Source organism: Nomascus leucogenys, chromosome 16 (genome assembly GCF_006542625.1).
Source record: "Nomascus leucogenys isolate Asia chromosome 16, Asia_NLE_v1, whole genome shotgun sequence".
In the NCBI taxonomy this organism is placed as follows: Eukaryota; Metazoa; Chordata; class Mammalia; order Primates; family Hylobatidae; genus Nomascus; species Nomascus leucogenys.
Window position 1 is genome coordinate 54,386,746 of NC_044396.1, and position 26,115 is coordinate 54,412,860.

Genomic DNA, 26,115 nt, shown 5'->3' on the forward strand with positions numbered 1-26,115 from the left:
AGACTTAAGACATTGTGCATTATTTTAAATATTTTCATTTCAAGAACTATTAAAAATAAATTCACAATTAGGATTTCAAATGTCCTAATCATATCTAGTTTGTTCTCATTTAATATTTTATCAATCCCATCATGTGCATACAGAGGTTAAGGTGATATATAAGTTTTATATCTTTCAAACACATTGATGCTAATCAGCTCTTGATCTAATTACTATTTCATTTATTCAGAAATAGCATTTAGACATAAAAACCAATGTCTCACTTTGTAAAATAACCTTTGGCTAATTTACATACATCTAATACAGCGTGTTATATAAGTTTTAAGTAATACAATGAGTCACTACTATCATTCAGTTTTAAATATTTTTAGTGTTAACAGGGCTGAGAATATCGTGGTTCAGTCTTCTGAAGGAAGTTATAGAATAAAAGCAGAGTGCCTTTGAACATGAAGACTATCCTCAAGGCAGGAAGTCCTACAAAGGAACTGAAAGGAGAGATTCCAGAGAATTGCTCTCCTCATTTTTAATATGTAAAGTGACTGTTTTAAGTCACTTCATTGAAGACTTAGTGAAGAAAACAGTTGTTGTTATGCCACTGAATAAAGCTACTTAAACCAGAGTAATTTTGGGATATTAATCCTAGGCTACATAATTAATAGGTCATAAAAAAAACCTGTCAGTTATTAGGTGTAAGTTAACTTCCTATGCCAAGTAAGGGGTCACACTTCACTTCCCCCATTTGTAAAAAGAAAAGGTGGCCAGGCCAGTGCCATTTAGGATTCTCTGCTAACTGTAAAATGTGGACTGATTTTCTTCTGTTTCTTATAGTCCAGGTGTATATAAACTTCCAGTTCTTTAAATCAAAATTTTTATGCACATAACCATGTCAGTGTATTGCCCTTAGTTTAAAAATGTACAACTACATAAATAAAAACTATTGTTTCTTCAATATTACTTGACATTTCTTCTGTAATTTCTTTATTTAAAAAAGTAAATGTAACAAGATACTTAAAAAAGGCTAGATACAAAAGTAGTTAAGCTGCTCACGAACATTTAAAATTTTCCAAAATGTATCTTCAATAATCATGATCTTATAAAACATTTTACAGTTATCAGAAAGTGCCCAGGCTGAGTTTACATAACTGAAATACCTTAGTACAAATGTCTAGTTAGAACTGAAGTGCAGTAGCCTCTTGAGACTGACTGCTCATTGAAATAGGGATACAAAGAAAAAGTTGATTGATTGATTGTGATAAAAGTATTGTGCATTGGCCCCATCATATGTACAAAAAAAGTGCCCTCACTCAAATGAGCAAATTACATGCAAAATATTAGTGATATCATTTAATATCCTAGAGCTCAATGCAGTCAAACCGCAATAAAAGTGGTTTTTATAGGTAAAAGTGATTTCATCTCTTAAGATCTGAACGTCGAGAACTTTTTTACAAGTTCCATATACATGATACACAGTTGCAGCCAACCACAAATTAAACACCATAAAAAAAGTTAAAATGAAAACACAGAACATACTTAATTTTTTATTTTGAAATTCCCTATTCCCTCTATACAAGAACCTTTGCTGAAACAGTTTCCACAAAGGCAGCAGTGAATTTTCAGAACATTTACATTTTTTCCCCCTCAGCAAAAAGATAAATCACAGTGTAAATTATGTTGTTCTGCTGTCATCTTTGGCTGGGGTTAGACCCAGAAGTTGGTGACTAGCAAACCAATATAGCCAAATGTTGCTAGTGCTCCTTAGGCCTTTAAGCTATAAACTCAGCAAGGAATGTCTGCATTTTATCTCTTTAAGGTACCACTAGGGGGGTATGACAGCATTAACTTCCATAAACTTTTATAGACAAATGGAAAAAAATCTACAAAATTCGCTAGTAATATTACACAGCAATACACACTTTTTATACTCTACACAAAACCAAAATTCTTGGTCTTAATGGCGAGTAACAATTTCTGTTTGAGAATCTGTTTAGAGGAATAGAGTGGGACGTAAAGTCGAGAAATGCAAGTATTTGCAGTAGGAAGATGTTGGTCATCTGGTGGTCTTATTGTGATTGAGGGCATAGGCTGGAATCCTTCTTCACTGGCTGGCAGTGATGGGCTTGATGTCCAAAAGTAAACCTAAAAAGGAATTCAACAGGTTAATATTTAACTCTTAACTCTGGCAATATATACACAAAGCCCTATTGTTATGTTAATAAGCTAAAAGGAGATATTATTTTGAACTGGGTTTTAAATATATTTTCTTGTACTAAAAAGGAAAGGGATCATTCATACCTCAAGACAGGTTTTTGTTGTTTTTTTTTTTTCCCCAAAGGAGTAAGTCTAGAGTTAGTAGAGGAAAAAAAGGTGACTTTCTGTCACAGAGCCTCAGTATTTTCATCTGCAACATGAGGCTGTTGGACTAAATGGTTTCTAACAGCCTTTCTTGCAGCTAAATTCCATAAAGTGTCTATTAGTGGAAAAAAGGCTGCCAAACAAAAGATACAGTCTTAGGTTCAAAACTCACACAGGTTATCTTAAAAAGTTATTTTGCATTAAGGAGCAAAATAATGCAAATAATAAATAAAATAACAAAGCAAAAAAGTATTTACTACTACATTGTGATACAGAATCATTTTATAATAGTAATTATTGGGGAACATCTATGCATCAAAATTCATGCAATAAGCCATATTAACACTAAGTTTTATCATACCTCTATAATAAAACTTTGTGCAACACAGTGTAAATGATGCTCAGTAAATGTTAACTTACACTTTTTAACTTAACCAAGGATATGCCTCCCTGAAATATTTTGCTGAACATGTAACTTTCCTCATCAATCCATCCCTTCATACATACCATACATACATACGCATCATTCTTCAGTGTCTGTCTCTCTTAAGGAAAAGCTTTTTTAAATCTAATCATTTTATAATGCACAACTTAACAATGAAGTATATCCAATTTCCTAGAATGACTAGGAAACCTAAACAAACATATGATTTCCTGAAGCACAGTTGTATGGGAAAGCTCATCTAGAATTCTATATAAAGGAACAGAAAAAGAAAAAAAAAAAAAAAAAAAGTATCAGGATCTATAAAATCTGAAAAGAAATAGAAAACAGGTACTCTAGAGATGAAGCTGATCCAAACCACTCATTTCATAGATAAGAAACAAGCTTAATGTAAAGTGTTTCTCCAAGGATGAATGTGGTTAATCAGGGTAGATGACCTCACTGCTGGATCTCTAAGAAGTTGGAAAGGAAATTCTTTTACTAGTGAATTATAACACTCCAAGAGGGAAATAAACTGTAGTGTTACCCAATAACTCTGGAAACCCTATAATCTGCAGGACTAATTAATTCATGGGAGAACTGTTTCAGAAACCCCATTCTTATGTCCTCTAGATGCATCAGGATGAAACCAACAATATGTGAAGGATGACTTCCCAAAAAGAGGAGAAGGATAAGGGGAAGGAAGATACCATGATATACTGCTTACACCCTAAACACAGGTTTTCAATAAGAGTTTAAGGTTCACAAATTAAAGCTGTTGACAGGAAATTTTGAGGTCTTTATAGAGGGAGATTTTCTTTTTTCTAAGATTGAGTCACTAGCAAATTTTTCTTTCAGTAGAAGGCAGAAACTGTCATGAGATTTAAGTTGGCTTCCTGGACTGAGGAAATACTGGTTTAAAACCGGCAGAATTGGGAGGCCGAGATGGGCGGATCACAAGGTCAGGAGATCGAGACCATCCAGGCTAGCATGGTGAAACCCTGTCTCTACTAAAAATACAAAAAATTAGCCGGGTGTGGTGGCAGGTGCCTGTAGTCCCAGCTACTGGGGAGGCTGAGGCAGGAGAATGGCGTGAACCCAGGAGGCGGAGCTTGCAGTGAGCCGAGATTGTGCCACTGCACTCCAGCCTGGGCAACAGAGTGAGACTCTGTCTCAAAAAAAAAAAAAAAAAAAAAAAAAGGGCAGAAAATTGAAACTAGGGAATAGATTAAAATAGATGACTTAGAACTTATACCAGATAGCCAATCACTTCTATTTCTGTTTTTGGTGGTTCTTACAGACTTGATATGGGGCTTGTCTTAAGGAAACAAGGTGCCCTGAATCTAAAGACTGACTAAAGGTGGTAGAACTTAAGCTATTTAGGTGATCCTGAAACCAACAGGGACAGTTATGGTATTCGCACTAGTGGGAACTTTTAAGAGCCACAAGACTGGAGAAGTCAAATGCTGACCAATTATATCAAACCCACCTGGGGAATAAACTAAGTCGAAATTACCAGGGTGGCTAAAAGCTGAGAAATGAACTAGGTGGCAGTTAGGACTGCTGAACAAACCTATCTCACCACAGCAGAGAAGTATTAGAATACACTTAGAGCCATGTAAAGATTCAGGAGTGCTAAAAGCATGAATTCCCCTCCTTCCCTCCACCACCCCCAAAATAAGCTTCTGCCTGAATGAAGGTAACTGGGAATCTGCAAGTTTTTTCTTTCCTCCACAAGTAACCACTTCTCCTTATTCAAATAAAGGATATATCTAGAAATCCGATCATTTTTAACTATTTCCAGAAGTGGTCTAGTTTAGAACTAAGGCTGGTTAGACAGGGGAAATGTTCCAAGAACCATGAAGAGTATGAGTATAGAAAGGATCTTCCAGGGTCTTCTAGATAAGTCCTTCAAATTTCTACAGGAAAGTCTGCAGCATACTGCCTTTCAAGATTAATGGACAGGATGATTTGGTTATGGTTTTACTTGATGGGTGGACATAAGTTCCCACTGAGAGGTAGACTTCCCACTAAGATCAAAGCTTCTGTTATCTAATTTATAATTCTAAGTTAGCTGGGGCTCTGTACTAATAAGATTTTGAAAGATTTAGTACCCACATATCACAATTAAGCTACTCTCTTCCTAGTATGCAGATATCAAGATAATACTCAGAAATTCTCTCAAGGCTTGGCACTAGTCAAAAGGATTAAGGATGTATACAGGGAGAAGCATATGTAGGCAGTACAATAAAGAAAGATAAAAAGCCATGTTGCAACAGTAAACTGGTATCTTCTGGGACTAAGGACAGCATATTAACAGCTAAATGTACTTCACTCTGCTTAGAACTTTAGTAATACAGGCCATCATACATGGTATTTTAAAATTTTACATTTCCTTCTACAAATCTTGTGAAATTTTTAACTTACAAGATCTTGTCGTTCTGTCATGCTCATCTTCTCTACTATTGACCAGAACCAACGCTTGAACTGCAGAAGCTTCTCAGCATTTTCTCCTAAGAATGAAGAATGTAAATAAAATATACTATACCAGTTGTTGTTATTATCTGTAGATTACTAATCTTCTTAGAATAAAAGGATACAAGATTAAAACATTATTTAAGACTTGGGGGGAGCATCTAATTCCTAATACAGGAAATTAACAGCATTTGCATAATGTAAAACCTCTACAGTTCATTAGTCAATCCTGACTCAGTATGACCAAAACAAATGAACCACCAGCCTTAAAATTTATATTCACATGAGTTTAATCTCATCTGTATGTCATTATTCTTATGATCTCAAGAAATGCAGATTCTCATTCATTCACGGGGCGGGGAATGCAGAGAGGGGAGACCAGAGATTCTGCCTGTCTAAAATGCTTTCAGATGATGCCAATGCTACTGATCTGAGGATCATACTTGGAGTGGCAAGATCTTAGGCAGTTTCTTTGGATACTCTGTTTTCTTTCCTAAATTTTTGGTTTGTAAATGAGACAAATTCTTATTAGTATTAAAAACTGTATTACAAGGTAGCACAAAAACTATTACAATATATAATTTAGCTGAAGCTGCTTGCAAAATAGGAAAAATGGGGAAAAAGTCAGTACCTTTGTGTATATAATAATCTTGGAATATAGGTATAATCCTTTCACAGAGAACTTCTTGGAGCTTCTAATGTACAGTCACAGCTAAAAAGCCTATTCCTAGACCATAGGACTTTCAAAAGAAAGAACGGCAGCAAATCAAACACTGGAGATAAAAGTTTTTCTTTCAAGAGGACTTTCACTACCACTCCTTATTCTTCTAGATTCTAGGAATCTAGGAAATGTTTGTGTGCTACTGTGTTTTTAGAAGTGTGATTTGGGTCCAGCTCTATAGAGCAATCATCATACAAATTCTTTCATTAGGGAGTTTAAGCAACATGAATCAGAAAAGCCCAGAGAGCTGTCACATGGATTACTTTTTCTTAACCAGTATATACAAATCCTTTTTTACACAGTTGCTCATCATGAAAAATTTTTGTTTGTATTCATATTTTTTGAAACCTAGAAAAATTAAGCAGTAAAAGAGTTAAGAATAACCTAATGCTAAGCCATCGAAATACTATTTACTTCAAACATACCTTTAAAAACAATGTAAAAAATTGTTTTAATGCTTGAGTAATACAGTAATTTCCCAAACCCTATAAATAGGTCTCAAGAACTAGAAACTCAGAAAGTGCTGACTGACCTATCTATATAGTTCTTTAAACATTTTTTTAAAATGTCCTACCTGATTCATCATTGAAAGAGGTGAAACTGATCAGCATTTGCACATTGACTTCACCGCAGCCATTTACCAAAAGCCTAAAATCTTCTGCTGTTAAATCTTCTAATGAATTTTTTGGAAGCACATCTAGTAGACCTTTCCTCATTGCCTAGAGAATTTCAGAAACAATAATACTTCATTTTCCATGTAACATTTATTTATATTATTAAAGCACAAGATATAATTTTAGCAGCCTTCTCTAATAATGTTAGTTCCCATTTTACAACAGATAGCAAAAAAAAATTCAGTCCTGTATTTTTTTTATTTCTTAAGATTCAAAAGAGAGAAAGGCAGGAAGTGGGGAGGGAAGGCATAGTGAATAAGCTATGGGTTCAAAAGTGAAGTAGTATTATATACCAGTGGCTTAACAATTTTAAAAGTTATGTTAATAACAAACAGGCTAGTCATTAAGAATAGCTTCAATCTTTCAAAAGTGCTATCCTGTCAGCATCTCAGGAAAGATACATTGACAACAGCAAACCTCCCAGATACAAACTCAAAAGCTAGATGCTTACTGAGAAATTACCATGTGCCAGGAATTGTCTTAGTACCTTACCTAATTCAATTTAATCTTATCCTCATTTTGCAGAGGAAGGAACCAAGGCACAAAAAACTTAATTTGGTAACATCATACAGCTAGAGGGTGGTAGAGCCATGACTTGAACTCTAACAGTATGACTCCAAAGCCTGCACAATTACTGTAGCACAGGGATCAGAAACACTCAACACCATCAGTCATAAAGCTATATAAACATTTTACAGGCTGGGTGTGGTAGCTCACGCCTGTAATCCCAGCACTTTGGGAGGCCGAGGTGAGCAGATCACGAGATCAAGAGATCAAGAGCATCTTGGCCAACATGGTGAAACCCCGTCTCTACTAAAAATACAAAAATTAGCTGGGCGTGCTGGCACGCACCTATAGTCCCAGCTACTCAGGAGGCTGAGACAGGAGAATCACTTGAACCCAGGAGGTGGAGGTTGCACTGAGCCAAGGTTGTGCCACTGCACTCCAGCCTGGTGACAGGGCGAGACACTGTCTTTAAAAAAAAAAAAAAAAAAAAAAAAAAAATTTTTTTTACCCTGGATGGGGAAAGAATTAACATAGTAGGATTGATGTTACTCTTTACAAGGGCCTGACTAGTAGGGCTGGCATTGGCTGGTGTCTGAGAACTTGGTTTTTGCAATATTCCAACATTACTAACTGGTAAGGCTGTTTTGAATGTCTGGAGCAATGAACCATGCTGTATCAGACTGCCTGGACTATTTGTGCAAACAATGCAGTTCCAGATGAACATGTGCTTTCTTCAGGGATTCTGGAATTTCAGTAATCATGGCTGGTTGTGCAGATAGAAAATGCCCATGGAACTAGCCTCCAATAAAAACACTGAGCTCTGACTCTAAAGTGGGCTTCCCTAAGCACAAACAACGTATACATGTTGATACATTTCACTGGTGGAAGAAGTGTGTTCTTGGCAATAACTCATCCCCCTGCTTGAGACGGAACTTTGAAAGCCTGCACCTGGATTCCTCAAGACTCTGCCTAATGTTTCTTTTTCCCCCTGCTGATCTTGCTGTGGGTCCTTTTGCTACAATAAACAGTAACTGTTAAGTACAACTGCTTCTGAGTCCTGTTGAGTTAATTTTAGCAGGTTACCCAAAGTAGCTTTGATAAATAAAACTAAAGCTGTTTGCAGTACCAAAATGATTGTTTTAGGGTCCTACCGCTAGGACAAAGGACTAAGATATATTATTTTACGCATACATTTTAAAATATAAAGACAATTCTTTATCTGACCAGAATCGAAGCGATGGAAACATTTTGGTATAAAAAGCCTTTGTACCTCTCAGTCTGTCTCAAAAACTCTACCGCTAAAACAGTAGGACCCTGAAACAGTCATTTTGGTACCATAAGCACCTTTTCCACACTTTTGTTTGCCAAAGCTACTTTCTCACGATGACGTGGTTTTTCCAAGTAGTTTTATCAAAAAGAAAATGAGTACTTGGTCTGGATTCTTAAATTTAGGTGTAATTTACATTGTAAATAAATTCCTTTTGGTTTAAAAAATTTGTCCTTTTATAAACAAGCTGAATATACTTAGCTAGTTTACCACACATTAAGACACAAATAGCCTCATTGAATCACGCAACACTTTCTAGAAACACTTACATGTAAGGGCTGTTCTGCAACTACCAACATTCTGTGTTCTGCATATTTCCGCACATACTCATACACATTCTGTGGAGTGACTGGTATATTTACACCATTAGGAATGAGTTCGACCTGTGAAAAATTTACCAGTGCTATTTAAAGGCAATTCTGTCAAAGCAGTAAAACATTAACTGTTTATAAAACTAGTTCCTAAAATTTTTAAATATAAACACACTTATTTGACCAAAATCTAAGAGATGGAAACATTTTAGGCCAAAAAAAGTACAAGCCGCCAGGCGCAGTGGCTCACGCCTGTAATCCCAACACTTTGGGAGGCCGACGTGGGTGGATCATGAGGTCAGGAGATCGAGACCATCCTGGCCAACATGGTGAGACCCCATCTCTACTAAAAATACAAAAATTAGGTGGGCGTGGTGGTGCGTACCTGTAATCCCAGCTACTGGGGAGGCGGAGGCAGGAGAATTGCTTGAACCAGGGAGTCAGAGGTTGCAGTGAGCTGAGATCATGCCACTACACTCCAGCCTGGCAACAGAGCAAGACTCCATTTCACAAAAAACAAAAAAAAAGTACAAGCACTTCTACCTCAGTCTGTCTCACTAACTCCTGATCCATCTTTAACACCTACAGTATCCATCTCTCCTATGTGTACACACATGTTCATTTCTTTCAGTCCCTAACTGTCTATACATAAGACAAGCAGTTTAACCAAATTCTGTTGCCAGAATCAGAGAAGTGTATATTTGTTTTACCTGTCCTCCACCTTCTTCTTTACATAGGTCAATTGCAAATGCCAAATCCATTGCTGAGAAAACAGCATCAGCATCTGAACTCTGAGACGCGAGGATTAGTTGCCGCAAACTCTCATACATTACAGGATCAAAAAAAGCAAAATCATGCCAATTGACCTAAAAAAGTAATCATATGAAACTCAGTTATGAAAGAAACAGCATCTTCATTCACTTAATTAGTAAATTAAAATCTGATAATTTTATCTAATTTGAAGATATACTGATACAGAATAATTTCCCACTGTGTATATACAACTGTTTAAAGAGGTTAAGTTTAATAAATCTTTGGCTCTGACAATATTTGCTTTTCAAAGTATAAGAAGGGTTATATTTTGAAAAAATATAAAGCCAAAAGCATAATAGTTTTGAAGTTCCAAAACTGCAAAACTTTGCACTACTTATTAAACACCAATTATGGGGAGCAGCTGGCTCTGAACTTAATATACATCTTATTTATTCTTGATAGTAACATAAAATATAGATTATTAAATCCAGATGATAAATCTGGCACTCAAGGAAATTTAGTAACTTGCCCCAAGGTCACTTTATTGGGTTAAACTTGGGTCTATTCGATTAGCTGTTTCCTAAACCCTGCTGAAGACTCAATATATCAGCAATTTTATGTTGCCAAGCTTTGAGTCTAGTTCTTTAAATAAGAACATTTTAGCTGGAACACTTTAAGAATTTAATAGGGTCAGAGTTAAAAAGAAAAAATCATAATATGATATTCTTGTACTAACAGAAAATTATTCATCAGTAAGTCTGATTAAAGAGAATTATTAGGAGACTACAGCTTTAACATGCTTATTTATCAGATGTGTGACATGTACCTCTGGAAAAAACTGTAACATAAATCCTCAAAGCCATTGGCTGGACATGGTGACTCACATCTGTAATCCCAGCACTTTGGGAGGCCGAGGTGGGGGAATCACTTGAGGTCAGGAGTTTGAGAAAAGCCTGGCCAACATGGTGAAACTCCATCTCTACTAAAAATACAGAAATTAGCCGGGCATGGTTGTATGCGCCTGCAGTTGGGAGCTACTTGGGAGGCTCACACAGGAGAATCGCTTGAACCTGGGAGATGGAGGTTTACAGTGAGCCGAGATCACACCACTGCATTCCAGCATGGGCAACGGTGCAGGACTCCATCTCAAAAAAAAAAAATTAATTAATTAAAGCCGTTGATAGGTTCTTAGCTGTAACTCTGAAATGACAAACAGCAGGTTCTCAAATAACATCATTTCATTATAATGTTGATAAGAAAAAACTGGTTTCATTTCAATTAGAGTTGCAGTTTCCAAGATCCTATTGACGACAATAAGAACTTACTCAATCCCAGCTACTCGGGAGGCTAACTCATGAGAATCACTTAAACCTGGGAGGTGGAGGTTGCAGTAAGCCGAGATCATGCCACTGCACTCCAGCCTGGGTGACAGAGTGAGACTGTCTCAAAAAAAAAAAAAAAAAAAAAGTCACTTAGTCTATTCCATTTATTTTGTGTCAAGTAATTTCTCTAAAATATTTTTAGGAACGTGGATAGTTTTGTTTTAAATCAAAAGCTGCATAATTAGCATTGTATATTAATTTTAAAGCAAACGGTTTTTCTTTTCCCCCTGCCATCATAAAGGGAGGTGCAGGCTATCAAACTATCAAAACACATAAAGATAAGCTAATTCCATCATCCAGAGATCAACACTGAGCATGCTGTGTTGTACTTCTTACATTCTTTGGCCACCCCCATGTACCTCTTATATGTATTTTTGAAGTTGGAATGCTCTATTTTTTGTTTGGTTTTGTTTTGTTTTTTGAGATAGGGTCTCACTCTGTCACCCAGGCTGGAGTGCAGTGGTGCAATCATGCCTCACTGAAGCCTCAAATTCCTGGGCTCAAGCAGATCCTCCTATCTCAGTCTCCCAAGTACAGCTGGGACCACAGGTGCATGCCACCACACGCAGTTAACTTTTTAAATTTTCGGTAGAGTCAGAGTCTCTTATGTTATCCAGGCTGGTCTCAAACTCCTGGGATCAAGAGATGCTTCTGCCTTGGCCTCCCAAAGTGTTGGGATTACAGGTGTCAGGCATGAGCCACTGTGCCTGGCCTGGAAGGCTCTTTTCAATACCACTACCTTCTCTACCACCTGGTACAACTAATAATAGTGGATACAATTTACTGATCACTTACTATTTGCCAGGTACTTACGATGCTGTGTTTCTTACCAATTTATAAATGGGGAAACATGGCAGAAATGTCAGCATATTTGTTTGCAACAGGACGTAGGTCTGTCAGACCCCCAGCCCCACTTGTGTTATCTACTCTGCTATGCCATCTCCCCATAGTCTTTTTCTGTCATTAATTTATTAATTTTATTTTTGTTGACCATAATTGTATAATTAAATGTTTTAAAGTTATTTATAATGGCTGTAATGCTTTAAGATTTAATAAATGAATGCTATAAACAGTATGCTAGCATTTGATTATTTTATAAAAGAAAATTTTTGCAATTGTGAATACAATTAGGTTCATCAAAATCACTTACTTTTCTACCAAGCAATACTTTAATTACATGTCTATTCAATGTGATAGGACACAGTTCGTTCTGTAACAGACATAGTCCAAGAATCCTAAAAACAAAGACAGAGAAATAAGATTTAAATAATTCTAGAATACATATATCCCCCCACACATAACACATATTAATATTTTCAGAAATTCTCTACAGCCTCCTTTCTATTCAGCATGAAGTACAGCACATACACTTTTTCAAAAAACAAAAAAGAAAAAACAAAACAAAACAAAACAAAAAAACAGGAACACCAGCCTGAGAATGTTTTGTTTTTGAGACAGGGTCTCACTCTGTCACCCAGGCTGAAGTGCAGTGGCACAGTCAGGTCATCCTCCTACCCCAGCCTCCCAAGTAGCTGGGACTACAGGCATGCAGCACCATGCCTGCTAATATTTTATTTTTAATAAAGACAGGGTATCGCCATGTTGCCCAGGCAGGTCTCCAACTCCTGGGCTCAAGTGATCCTCCCAGCTCAGTCTCCCAAAGTGCTGAGATTACAGGTGTGAGCCACTGCACCCAGCCTACATACATTTTAAAACAAATATATTTTAGAGAATCTCATAAATTGAAATGCTTTAAAAAATTCAAACCCAAGATTAAAGTTCTTTTACCTGCCAATGTTTCTGAAACAATTCAACCTTGCTTCTGTGTTCTTGCCAGGCCTTGGAGTATAAAATCCTCTTTTCCCAGGTTGGTAAAACAAAGGGGCATTGTCATCACCATCATCTGTATCATCTAAATCCATATCTACTACACTTCGACTAGAGCCATGGCGCTTTCGGTTTTCCTGCTAACAGAGAATATCAGAGAGTAAGCCCCAAGATTCACTGAAAAAACAAAACATATGAAATGGTTCTCTCAAATCATTCAAATGAAGTCAGGTAGGAAGAGCAACATAAATATTTAAATATATGTGTATAACAATATTAAAGGTAAATGAACTTTTAATTTGCCCTTTCAGAATATGACACACAAAGCTTGTGTATTATTAGGTCTTTAACGTCTCTGTTGTTAAAATAAAGTCATTTAATGAAACTCAGGTAAGCTTCTTTCACTTTATTGCCTGAAAATTCTTTTCACTGGATACAGAATTCTGTCATCACTTTGATGAGTTTCTTGACTTTTGGCTTCCATACTTTATAGTGAGAAATCCACTCTTTCAAATCACTGTTTCCCTATAGGTAAAGAACCATTCTTTGGCTGCTTTCAATAACATTTCTTTATTTTACAGTAGTTTGATTATAACGTATCTGGACATAGTTTTCTTTCAGTTTATTCTGTTGAGTTCACTGACTCTTGAATCTGGAAATCTATGTCTTTTACCAAATTTAGGAAGTGCCCAGCCATGATTTATTTCTTCAAATATTTTTTTCTATAGCAATTTCTTCTCTTCCCCTGAGTAGTTCAGTGACATATATGTTAGATCTTTTGAAGTTGTCTCACAGATCTCCCTGAAACTGTCCTTTTGTTTTAAAATATTTTCTCTATCCGTTCTTCAGAAAGGGTAATTTCCATCTATCTTCAAGCTGACTGACACTTTCCTCCAACACCTTCATTCAGCTATTGACCCATCCTGTGAATTTTTTTCTTTCGGATATTGCACTTTTAATTCTAAAAATTTCCCTTTGTTCTCTTTTGAAGTTACTGTGTGTCTGCTGAGAACCTTTATCTTTCCATTCACCAGTGTTCACCATTATCTTGCAGAACATGGGACAGTCTTTGATAATTCCAACAAGTGGGTCATCTCGTCGCTGCCATCTATTGGTTCTTTTCCTGAGAGAGGTGGATCCAGACTTTCCTGGTTCTTTGTAGGCTGAGTAATTTTACAGTGTATCCTGGACATTGTGAATTAGTTGTGAAAACTCTGAGTCTTAGTACATTAATATGAATTTAGTAGGCAATCAACCTACTTAGGTTCAAATTGGAAGTCTCACCTTCTATGTGCAATTGTTTCAATGCCAACTAAAAAGACTCCCTTATGCTATAGCATGATACGTCACTTGTTTTTGCAATGTTGGCACCAGCTACTTCTTTGAAAAATGAGTACTAGGAGTCCTAGAACTCCTGACCTCGTGATCCGCCCGCCTAGGCCTCCCAAAGGGCTGGGATTACAGGCGTGAGCCACTGCGCCTGGCGAATTAGTCCTAGGATTCTATACATCTTTCCCTCTCTGCTCTTCAATTTGTCACTTATTCAAAGTAAAGCTTAATTCAAGCTGTACTCAAATGGACACCAACCAATAGATGGGATTACACTGAGCCCTAATTAAGCCAACCTTATTATTTGATTCTATGCATAATACTAATATATTTATCTTTGCTTCTGTCTCTCTACTGTAAACATTCATTTTATTTATAAAGACAGTTTCTTCAGAAATCCTGCTTTTATCCCCTTCATTTAAATTTCCTTGTAATTTAAATTCTGTAATTATCAGCACATGAATAAAATGTTCCTTACCTGTACCTTTTCTGAGGAGTCTACCATTCCAAGATCCAGGATACTATCAGCTCCATTTTCCCTAAAAACAAAAAGCCTTTCACATTCCAGATAACGGAGACTTCTAGAATTTAGCGTATAATTTAAATTTAAAAGGACTTACTTACAAAATACATTCAAGTTTTGGAGTCAATAAATATCCAATGCACCCGCTAGTACTAATGCAGTATGAGCAGAGAAGTTGGTAACACGAATCTTTAAAAAAGTATATCACTAGATCCTTCCTGTATGATTCAAGATAACGGACTAAAGGCTCCCTGACAAAATGAATGTGGTCTTCATATGGGTGCTGGAACACTTCTACAATGCTCAGAGGGAGCACTGCAGAAGAACAGAAAAATGTTCAGAAAGCAATCCAAAATCACTAGCAAATTCTCTAGTGAATTTAATGATTCTAGAACACTAATAAATTCACTGTTTACTCCAGAAAGCCAGGTGAAAGCCGACAATATTGTATACTGGTTGCATTCAACAGAAAACATGACTAAATACGCAACTCTTAACATATATTCACAAAAATCTTTTCACCAAAAAGGTACATTGTTCTTGATTTTTCTATAATGGACTAAGCTATACCAGTGTGCTGTAGCTCCAGAGACAGGGCAGAGGAATCAACGAACAGTACATAAAATCCAGACAAGAAAAGTAAGAGCACCAGCCAAGAAAATACAGTTCTCTCAATAGTCTTTGGCTTGGACCATTAAAAGGCTCTGGAAGTGGCTGTTTAGCTCTAGTGCCCAGCCTACCAGCTTATACATCTCTAGGAGTGTATCTAATCTAAATTCCTAACTCAAAATCATGATTAGGAAGAAAAAAAATACAAATTTTCATCTAAAATAATAAACACTTCAAAGCTTCAAACTGGGTATCAGATTAGCCCCAGGATAGAAACTACAGCATAAATGTGACCTATCTTCCCTTTTTTTTTTTTTTTTTTTTTTTTTTTTTTGAGACAGTCTCGTTCTATCACATAGGCTGGGGTGCAGTGGCGCAATCTCAGCTCACTGCAACCTCTGTCTCCCAGGTTTAAGCAATTCTCCCTGCCTCAGCCTCCCAAGTAGCTGGGATTACAAGTGCTCACCACCACACCCAGCTTATTTATTTATTTACTTATTTATTTTTTGAGATGGAGTCTCACTCTGTCGCCCAGGCTGGAGTGCAATGGCATGGTCTTGGCTCACTGCAAGCTCCACCCTCCTGGGTTCAAGCTATTCTCTTGCCTCAGCCTCCCGAGTAGCTGGGATTACAGGTGCCCACCATCACGCCTGGCTAATTTTTCTATTTTTCGTAGAGACGGGGTTTCATCATGTTGGTCAGGCTGGTCTTGAATTCCTGACCTCGTGATCCACCCGCTTTGGCCTCCCAAAGTGATGGGATCACAGGCATGAGCCACTGTGCCCAGCCATTTTTAACTTTTTTTTAGTAGAGATAGGGTTTCACCATGCTGGCCAGGCTGGTCTTGAACTCCTGACCTCAGGTAATCTGCCCGCCTCAGCCTCCCAAAGTGCTGGGATTACAGGCGAGAGCCACCACACCCGGCCTTATCTCCCTAAGTCACTTTTACTTGTCACCTTGGAAAAAGGGGTATGTAATCTGTTAGATATTTTTTAGATTTTATATTAAATTCATACTTTACAGAATAGAAAGCAAAAACTTGCATGAATTTTTAAGACAAATCAGGAAGCCTAAAAGAAATTTCATGGTTATGGCAAGAACACATTGTATAATATGGCCTTTGACAGGAGGGTATTCTGATAAGTGAATTTGAGATGTACTTTCTTTCAACTAATTTCTAAATAACCTAGGTAACCATTAAAACCCTACCTTTCTAATACATGAGAAGAAACTAAGCTGTCTCATTCATGAAATTTAAGCTATCATTTAAAAATACATTTAAAAAATAAATAAAAATGCATTTAAAGTCATACTTTATGACATAAATTTTAAGATATGATGGCACCCACATACTGAAAATAAGTAGCTGATGTTTAAACTGAAATGCCTTCCCAATTGTACACATTACCGTCCATGTGCAATAATGAGTTCCATGGCCTCATCCACTCTTGCTCTCAGAGAATCTTCACTTGCTAGAAGGAGAAGCAGCTGAGCTGGGGATAATTCCAACAACATGCCAGTGATTTTACTTGCAAATGCCTGTAAATGATGAACAAATGTTACTTGACTACTCTCTAAAACCTCCTTTCTAATTACATCTACAATCTTTTATTTAAAAAATAATAAGAAACTTGGGTAACAAATACAAAATTTCAGAACCAGTAAGGTCTTATATGAAACTGGAAGATCAATTATAGAGAAACTTGGCAGGGAATAAACAGTCCATGCACTACCACATCTTGTTAAGGCTACTTATAATATTTGTATGACAAGTTTTCTTTTTACGTTTTTTTATATCTCTGAGTTAAACATACATATACTCAATTTCCATATTTTTTTCTTCATCAGAGAGCTAGAAATATCTTTTATTTAGGGAAGAAAAAAAGAAGGGGGTAGGGTAGAGAAAAAGATACCTATGTTTAAGGCTGAGGACTTGCTGGAAGAAATAAGTTTTCTGTTATTCTTTCACTATAAAATGTGTACATACAGTTATGCATAAAGACAAAAAACATAACGAATTTGTGTGTTTCATATCATATAAAGAAAAACTCTTGAAAGAACATTCAAAATAAAATTCTTCCTGCAATACTAATCAGCATTAATGTGTTCCAACTACAGCTTGCTAACAAAGTCTGCTCCAAAAGTAGTAATAATTTGTTCAAATGAAGATACAATAAATAAAATGCACAGCAAATTCTTTAGCATGCAAGGAAGGTAGAATGGAGACAGTGTCCCAACGTAACGTGGGTGGAGGAAAAAATAAATTCAAGCTATACAGTTACCCTTCAGTAAACACTGCCTTATTCCCTCCTGAGCTTCCTTCTTACTGCAGAGCTAAAAAGAGTCCTCAATCATGTGGTTTTGCCAGTAGCTGACAATTTTTTTTAAAACACCATCTTTAATTCAAAAGCAAAAAAATAACACAGCCAGTTAAGAGGTAACTAAGTACACAGTACACACTGGTTGCATTGCTTGTACACGAGGATAAAGCCTCTCTCCAAGTGCCTGCCGATGTGCTGGCAAAGGATCAGGATCATCGCTGGGATTCCCTTCAGAGGCTGGTCTAAAGGGCCTAGTGTCGATGGAAAGCTGTCTTCTAAAGTCTCTGTAAGAGAAGGAAAACTATTATGACTTCATTTCCTTTGACTAGCAAGTAAAAATATTAGCACAACCAGTAAAAAAGTTAGAAAACCAGCGCACATGGGTTGTTCAGTTATGGTACCAAGGTGGTAGAGTGCCAAAACAGATGACGGTTAGGAAATAAAGATTATCTAGATTTTGTTACTTAATTTAAAAATTTTATTGTAAGGGAGTAGGACCTTAACATACCAGATATCAAGAGTCCACACACAATTCTGGAAATTTTAGTCAAAAGTAAAATGCAATCCATCCTAACAAGAGAAAACTTCAAAGATTCTAAATAGCACAATCTGCCAATTTTTTTTTTTTTTTTTTTTTTTTTTTTTTTTTTTGCCAGACAGAGTTTTGCTCTTGTTTCCCAGGCTGGAATGCAATGCAATGGCACGATCTCGGCTCACTGCAACCTCTGCCTCACAGGCTCAAAGGATTCTTCTGCCTCAGCCTCCCAAGTAGCTGGGATTACAGGCATGCGCCACCACACCTGGCTAATTTTGTGTTTTTAGGAGAGACAGGGTTTCACCATGTTGGTCAGGCTGGTCTTGAACTCCTGACCACAGATGATCCACCCACCTCGGCCTCCCAAAGTGCTGGGATTACAGGCGTGAGCCGCGCACGCGGCCTGAAAAATTAAGACTTTTTAAGATAAACTTAGGAGAGAATGATATGGGTAAAAAAATTCAAACAGGAACTTGAGTCAGATAAAAAATATAATTTCAACTGCCTCTGGGTTTTTAAAGCAGAACTTTTTATTAGTTAATAGACTATTCTTAGTTATTGTATTTTTTTGACAGACTATTCTTAGTTACTATACATAATGTTCAAAATTAAAACTTTACTTTTCTAAAAAATAATCCATAATTAAGATTCTTTCATTTACAGGCCTATCTCTAATTCATCCAAAAAGGTGGTATTGAATCAAAGATACAAAATTTACCTATCCCGGTCCCTCCGAGAACCTGCTCGCAAACCACTACTCCTCCTCATTTCCCTTTCTCTCTCCCTTTCCCGATCTCTCTCTCCTCGGTTCCTTAATCTCTGCATTAAACCTAGAAGAAAATAAGAAATATACAGTATTTAGATGAATGCAAATTCAACTACCTTAAATTTCAAAGTCAATGCAAAGAAATGAGACAAACGTAAGAAAACATGACAGCTAAAGATTATCCTTCCCTAGCACCTGTGTTATTAACGCCCTTCTCTCCCTGTGGGTTTTCAGGGTTGGAGGTGATTGTGTAGAATATACCTGGCACGAAATAGATGTTCACTCAATATTTGTTAATCAATTTTCTCCCTTGTCATGTCAAAGCTGTGAAATAATATACAGCAAGTAAGGTTATGATAGTGTCACTATAAATAATGCTGAAATTTCTTACATGACTAGACTCATTTAAATATCCTCTGTTCTTGGTTTTTGGCATGAAAGCATTAAAGGCCACCAGAATATTACCTATTACTATTTTTAAATTCCTAAGCCCAAGCCAGAGTATGGTTTCCTATAAGTGTACAAAAAAGATAAGTTCTGAAATGTTAAGATTTCCCTCGAGTTTCCTCATTGACTTCTCCTAATTTCTTTTCATTATAACATTATAGAAAGTGAAATGGTGAAACTGATGAAAAGCTGAGGAACTCTCACCCATTTTTTCACCCTCAGTCCTTTCTACAGCTCAGTCAGTCTCCATCCACCTACAAGTCTGATAATCTTCTGCTCCTACTTGATGTGAATCTCCTAAGGCTTTTGTAATTTTCACAAATTTTAAAATTTGATCCTTGTAATCTTAAAACTTAGCTAAGAGTCCTAACCCCAAAGTGCTGATTCTCAGTGAGATAATAAGCTTGCACCAGGATTTTTTCTTTTTAAGTCTTGCTAAACAGTGAGCTTAGTGACATAGTTGATTTGCATTTGATTGTGAAGTCCTTATCTCACTGGGGACCAGGAGCAAGTTTGGAAATCGTAATGTGAACAGCACTGCTCTTAGAATAGCATTTTCTTCTCAAATATCCCTGTGGGTTAAATATTGAAGTGGAGGAAATGCTGCAATTCGCTCGGTGAATTTTTATATCACTATGTATTTTACAACCTCTTACCCACCCGCAACATGGAACAATTGAGATGAAAAACTAGTACAATCACAAACATTTATCAAAATAAATGTGTCCGTAAAATAGCAAACTGTTGTCAATTAGAATAGTTTAAACAAGATTAAATCAATCTAGAATAAAATTATGTAAAAATGCAAATTTATGCACTCACACATATATAAACCATGTTACCACTGTTGGTTTGAGGAACAAGGAAAGAATTTTTATGATGCTTGTTATTTGTAGAGTACTTACTTGTGTGGGTGCCTTTGTTGGCATTTTGGATACACTCTAGATTTGGCAATTTTTCATTTGACAAAAATGCTTGTGCAATGGCTGTATAAAAACTTCGTGCTACACCACTGCCCTCTCCTGGCTCATCCTTAAATGTGACTTTTACTCTGTGTACAGCCATTGGTGTGGTAGCACATCTTCGACCAAAGTGATTGTTAAGCTGCCTCATAGTCTGCTGAATGAGAAGATCTCGATCCCGATCAACCTATTAAAACACATCAAGAAGTCAAAAAGTAATAAATTCAATGTTGGAAAGTATCTTGAATTTTTCTATGTACAATCTGAAAATCTAGTTTTAGCTTTTCCTTGAGAGTTTAAAAAACTACAAAGTAATTGGAGTTCTCAGAAGCTTATCCATTACGAAATACAATACTTTAAAGCACACAAGAATGTCTTGCAAATTAAATCAGGACAACAGAATTTAATTCAATTCTAACACTTTCTTTCAAAGGTCTACTGGAAAACAATAATCTTGTTCAATTTTGGGATACACCAGAATACCAAATGATCAGAGATGTTAAAAAAAAAAAAACTAGAAAAAAAAATAGATGAATTCCTTGATGACAAGCTAAGTGAGCGGGAGGCTGGAGGGGAATTAACCGAACTGGAAAAATTGTTTGCACCTTTTCTCACAAAGATACATATTCATTAATGAGTGTGTCTATCACCTACAGCTACATAAAAAGCCTCTGAAATCTGAGAGAAAGCCAACTTAGAAAAAAATGGGCATATCAACTGAGTTAAATATAACTAACCTAAATATATGAAATAATGTTTAACTTTTCTCAAAATAAGATAAATTCAAATTAAAACTATAATGAGGTGCTATTTCTTACCTATTAGGTTAGCAAAACTCTAGAAATTTAACAACTGCTGGCAAGACTGAGGAATCAGGCATTCTCACATTGATGGTGAAAATGCAACTGCTATGCAGAAGTATTTGTCAATGTCTAGCAAAATTATATGCATATGGTCTTTGGCCCAGCAATTCCATGTCTAAGAATCTATCTCAGGGACACACTAGCAAAAAAAAAAACATGAGGCCATTCATCACACTATCTGTAATAGCAAAAGACTGGAAACAAGCCCAAATACCTAGTCTGTAAGGGATTAGCTGCAAAAACTGCGATAACAACCATTAAACTGCAGCACATTAAGCAGCTATAAAAGGAAGGTAGAACATCTCATATTTTCTCTGGGATATACTATTAAGTGAGAAAAGCAAGATGGAATAAAATGTATAGTATGTTTGGGGAGGTGGGAGGAGGTATGTAATTAATACATACGTACATATGCTTATATGTTTTAAAAGAGAGGGAAGGAAATAAACTTGAAAAAATGGTAAAAGAGACAAGAATGGACTTATATGCATTCTTTTGTAGAGTTCACTCTGCCACACTGTAGATATTTTACATTGATTACAAAATAAAACCAAAAGAAGAAAAAGGAATCTCTAAAATCTGAAAGCAAAATGAAACAAAAGGCCCTAATTATATAGAGCTGGTAGCAAAACCTACAAAGAATTACTTCAAGTGACTTTAAAACAAACCTAATTTAACTGTGTATCTCTAACTGCATATGACCTAAGGACAAACATCCGCAAATAAATCTTCAATTATTTGAATAATCATTTTGTTGGTGGTAGTGTTGATGTTATAATTCTTTGTAAGAGACAGAGTCTCTCACACTATGTTGCCCAGGCTGTCCTCAAATTCCTGGACTCAAGCCATCCTTCCACCTCAGATTCCAGTGATGTAATTCTAAGACTGCTACTGTGTATGTTGTGGCATTAAAACAAATGAGTAATTTGATTAATGTTGTTGGGAAGTTGGCTATTCAGTTGGAAAGAAAGGAGATAAAGACTTAAGATCTAAGAAGCAAGGCCAGGTGTGGTGGCTCACACCTGTAATCCCAGCACTTTGGGAGGCCAAGGCAGGTGAATCACTTGAGGTCAGGAGTTTGAGACCAGCCTGGCCAACACGGTGAAACCCTGTCTCTATTAAAAATACAAAAATTAGCCAGGCATGGTGGCAGACACCTGTAATCCCAGCTACTCGGGAGGCTGAGGCAGGAGAGTGACCTGAACCTGGGAGGCAGAGGTTGCAGTGAGCCAAGATCATGCCACTATGCTCTGGCCAGGGTGACAAAGCAAGACTCCGTCTCAAAAAAAAAAGAAATCTAAGAAGCAAACATAACAAAAACAACCTTGTGGTCCTAAATCTTGAATCTGAATTGGGAATATCAATATTAATTCATTATTTGATTTTTTTAAAAAGAAGAACAAAATAAAATGCATTGCCAAACTGTTATCAATTAAAAAGGCCTAGAAACCATGATCAACCCAGTAGCAATATGCAACCTTAGAGCACAGACTGTAATCTCATAACACAATTTCCTACTAAAAGGAATCAAGGCTACTTTAAGAAATGGCTGATTTAAGGTCTGTGACAGGAAATGCCCAAGAAGAAACATACCAGAAAGTAAGAAAGTTTATCAAAAATTACTGGGGCCATGTCAAAAGGATTCAGGAATCAAAATTGACTCAAGACTCCCACTAGCCAAAGAAGACACAATCTGAGCATCAATATGAATAATAATCTCAATGGAATTAAATACATCAAAAAATGTTTAAATCAATGCATGCATAATGATACTTAAAAACTAAAACAAAAAAATTCATAGAGGATGCTAGGGAACCAAACTGCCAGAGAAAACCACTATTCTAAATTTGGTGGTTACAATAAGAAAAAAATAAAAAGAAACCACACACACACACAAAAAAAAAAAAGAAAAGAAAAAGAAAAAATAAATTTGGTAGTTAACACTTTATTTTCTTTAAATTTTTAATTATAAGTACATATCCCTAAGCAAAGCTATTGTTATTTTGCACGTTTTAAAATTTATATAAATAGCATACTACAAGTATAGTATAAGAAAATCTAAATACCTTTACCTCTAGTGATAAATCTCTTGACTGCTGGTTTCTCAGTTTTTCCATTTCTCTACGGAATTTTGATTCTTTTACCTCAAAACCACCCAATTCAGTTAGGATCTTAAAAAAAAAAATGCATGACAGATTATTCCCTGAAATACATGCTTATCAGGCAGAATGGAATTTAAAGTGCACAAAATACATACTGATCCAGGTTCTGCTCCAACATCTTCCATGAATACCCTGCCGAACAGTTCTAAAGAAAGGCGCCAACGTCCTAGCAGCATATCATGGGAAATAACCATTCCCATAAAGCTACACTGTGGCCTGTAAGAAGTTTAAGGGAAGGGGCGGGGGGAGAAAATAATTTAGCCAATTTCAAAGACTGACTGGTTTTTGTTCAATGGTAGTAACTTACTTTTTTTAAAAAATATTCTGAGGTCTTAACTTCTTCAAACTGTGTCCTAACAGAGAACTTTACCATAGCTACTTGTTCCCGACAGAACTTATTACTTTTCCTCCCTTATTGCTTCTGTATTCTACATATGGATAAATCCCTGGGCTATGTCTTATCTTCATCTTTCATTTTACCTCCTCTCCTTAAAGTCCAATGTCCATCTCCATTTAGGTGACTCCCAGATCCACCTCTAGTTCAAACTTTCACCATGAATCAGAATTTCCATTTGTTAAATAAATATGTCCACGTCAACGATGCTCAATTCAAACTCAGCATGGTTAAAACTTAATATGGCTTCTTCACCACAATGACAGCTCTCCTGATTTTTTTCCAGTAGTACCATCTCTTTCCCTAATGCCCTGACTTAGAGCAGATTTTAATTTTTCTTCCTCCTCTTCCTTCAAAGTGATCAAGTCCATCTTAAGCTTCTTTTCCTTTCCATGATGTACTTTCTAAAGCCAACATTCTGCCTCAGCATCTTTCCCCCAACTAACTGAAACTATTAATAATAACGAACAGCTTTTTAACTGGCCTCCCTACCTCTAATTCTCTCCAGTCTGTTTCTGCACATTCTAACCATCTCAATTCAATCCATATTGCTTCTAGGAAGCTTGGGCCACCCAAGTCCACAATTACATGGTTATTAGACAAATGTATATACAGTGTATCTTATTTTCAAACTAGCTTTTTAACTCCAATCTAAGCAAAAAAATTATTATGCCATGTAACCAAAAAACAGAGTCAACAAATCATACTGAGCCACAGTATATACTAACAAATTTTTATTAGATAAACAAAGAACCTACCTCTTGCAAGAGAATTACAAACTTGGAAAAGGAGCACAGATAAGTGTGAATCACCAATCTAGAAAGTTCTACTCTTTCTAGTTATTCAGTTTCCCCTTAGCTGAGCTGCTAATAGCAAGTCTATAAATGGTAACTAGACATGGATATATATTTTTAACACTGTACTGAACAATAAAAACAAAGGGTCTTAGCAAATACCTGAAAGATGTGAGAGGTGGCCCTTCACTTTCAGTAAGTCCTATTTCTGCTAGTAAGCTACTTTTTAATTGTGCAGCAAGATCATGAGCAGATGGCCCTGGTTTTGAACTCTCAGCTTCTTCTGGCAGCACGGGCTGTTCTTCCCCTTCTTTTTTTTGCCGGTTTTGCATGTTCATTACATTTTTCAGATTGGCAGCATAAGACATTTTTGTTGGAAGAACCTATGAATATTTACATTTAAAAGTTACAAATGAAAGGAAAAAAACTAATTAGATTTTGTCCTCAACTTAGTAATACAGGAATCATATGCAAGTTTTTTTCCCTTTCTGGAGCTTCAGTGGTCCTTTTGTCTGATGGCCCTGGCTGACCACCAATTCCAATGCATTTACCAAACCAACCTCAGGTAACTATTTTTTTTTTTTTTTTTTTTTTTTTTTTTAGACTGAGTCTTGCTCTGTTGCCCAGGCTGGAGTGTAGTGGTGTGGTCTTGGCTCACTGCAACCTCCATCTCCTGGGTTCAAGTGATTCTCCTGCCTCAGCCTCCTGAGTAGCTGGGATTACAGGCGCCCGCCACCACACCCAGCTATTTTTTGTAATTTTGGTAGAGATGGGGTTTGGCTATGTTGGCCAGTATGGTCTTGAACTCCTGACCTTAAGTGATCCACCCACCTCAGCCTCCCAAAGCACTGGGATTACAGGCATAAGCCACCACAACCAGCCTTTTCCCCACCCCCTTAAATTCACTTCTTGGCCTGAGCGCGGTGGCTCATGCCTGTAATCCTAGCACTCTGGGAGGCTGAAGTGGCTGGATCACTTGAGGTCAGGACTTGGAAGCCAGCCTGGCCAACATAGCGAAACCCTGTCTCTACTAAAAATACAAAATAATTACCCATGCGTGGTGGCAGGCACTTGTAATCCCAGCTACTTGGGAGACTGAGGCAGGAGAATCGCTTGAACCCAGGAGGAAGAGGTTGCAGTGAGCTGAGACTGTGCCACTGCACTCCAGCCTGGGTGACAGAGCGAGACTCTGTCTCAAAAAATAAAATTAAATAAATAAATAAATTCACTTCTTGCCTTGGAACTTCAGAGAACTTTTAAAGAAATCTTTATAATATTGGTGGTACTTAAGTCTTATACATTTTTAATATTTTCAGTACTGCATTCTTTTTATCACTGAGATAATAAAAAATATTCTATTCAACTACATGTCTTCTAAACCTTCTTTTTAATGTTTTACTACTTTTTCAGTGGACAAACAGAAGACTATAATTTTTAGGCTCCCAAATCGGATCTACATCTGAAAACTAGATCTACCACTTAACTAGTTGTGTGACACAGACATTCCCACATGAAATTTACTTACTCTCTTCAAGACTCAATGTCTTACCCAAAAAATCAGGGTGATAATGCATTCTACCAAACATAGTTATAAAGATGGAGACCAATGCCCAGGAAACAGAATTAGTCAACAAATATTAGGTATCATTATTAATGCTAT

The 26,115-nt window shown here is 36.6% G+C and overlaps 1 protein-coding gene across 5 annotated transcripts in view; it reads right to left on the reverse strand.

The window, feature by feature from the left end:
• Positions 1-200: 200 nt before the first annotated feature.
• UBR5 (ubiquitin protein ligase E3 component n-recognin 5) overlaps positions 201-26,115 on the reverse strand; it is a 152,695-nt gene continuing 126,780 nt past the window's right edge. For 2 of the 5 annotated variants that reach the window (XM_030795422.1, XM_030795424.1), the window contains exons 45-59: positions 24,618-24,838; positions 23,363-23,483; positions 23,178-23,276; positions 20,186-20,429; positions 18,786-18,897; positions 17,672-17,816; positions 16,620-16,750; positions 14,558-14,618; positions 12,712-12,890; positions 12,074-12,158; positions 9,499-9,654; positions 8,747-8,860; positions 6,544-6,688; positions 5,201-5,286; positions 952-2,136 (exon numbers count right to left, since the gene is read on the reverse strand). In XM_030795422.1, the coding sequence (XP_030651282.1) occupies positions 1,924-2,136; positions 5,201-5,286; positions 6,544-6,688; positions 8,747-8,860; positions 9,499-9,654; positions 12,074-12,158; positions 12,712-12,890; positions 14,558-14,618; positions 16,620-16,750; positions 17,672-17,816; positions 18,786-18,897; positions 20,186-20,429; positions 23,178-23,276; positions 23,363-23,483; positions 24,618-24,838 (2,112 nt within the window). In that variant the 3' untranslated portion in view covers positions 952-1,923. Of the gene's footprint in view, positions 2,137-5,200; positions 5,287-6,543; positions 6,689-8,746; positions 8,861-9,498; positions 9,655-12,073; positions 12,159-12,711; positions 12,891-14,557; positions 14,619-16,619; positions 16,751-17,671; positions 17,817-18,785; positions 18,898-20,185; positions 20,430-23,177; positions 23,277-23,362; positions 23,484-24,617; positions 24,839-26,115 lie in introns of all 5 variants that reach the window. The other 3 variants (XM_030795423.1, XM_030795425.1, XR_004026242.1) reach the window with 3 other exon arrangements.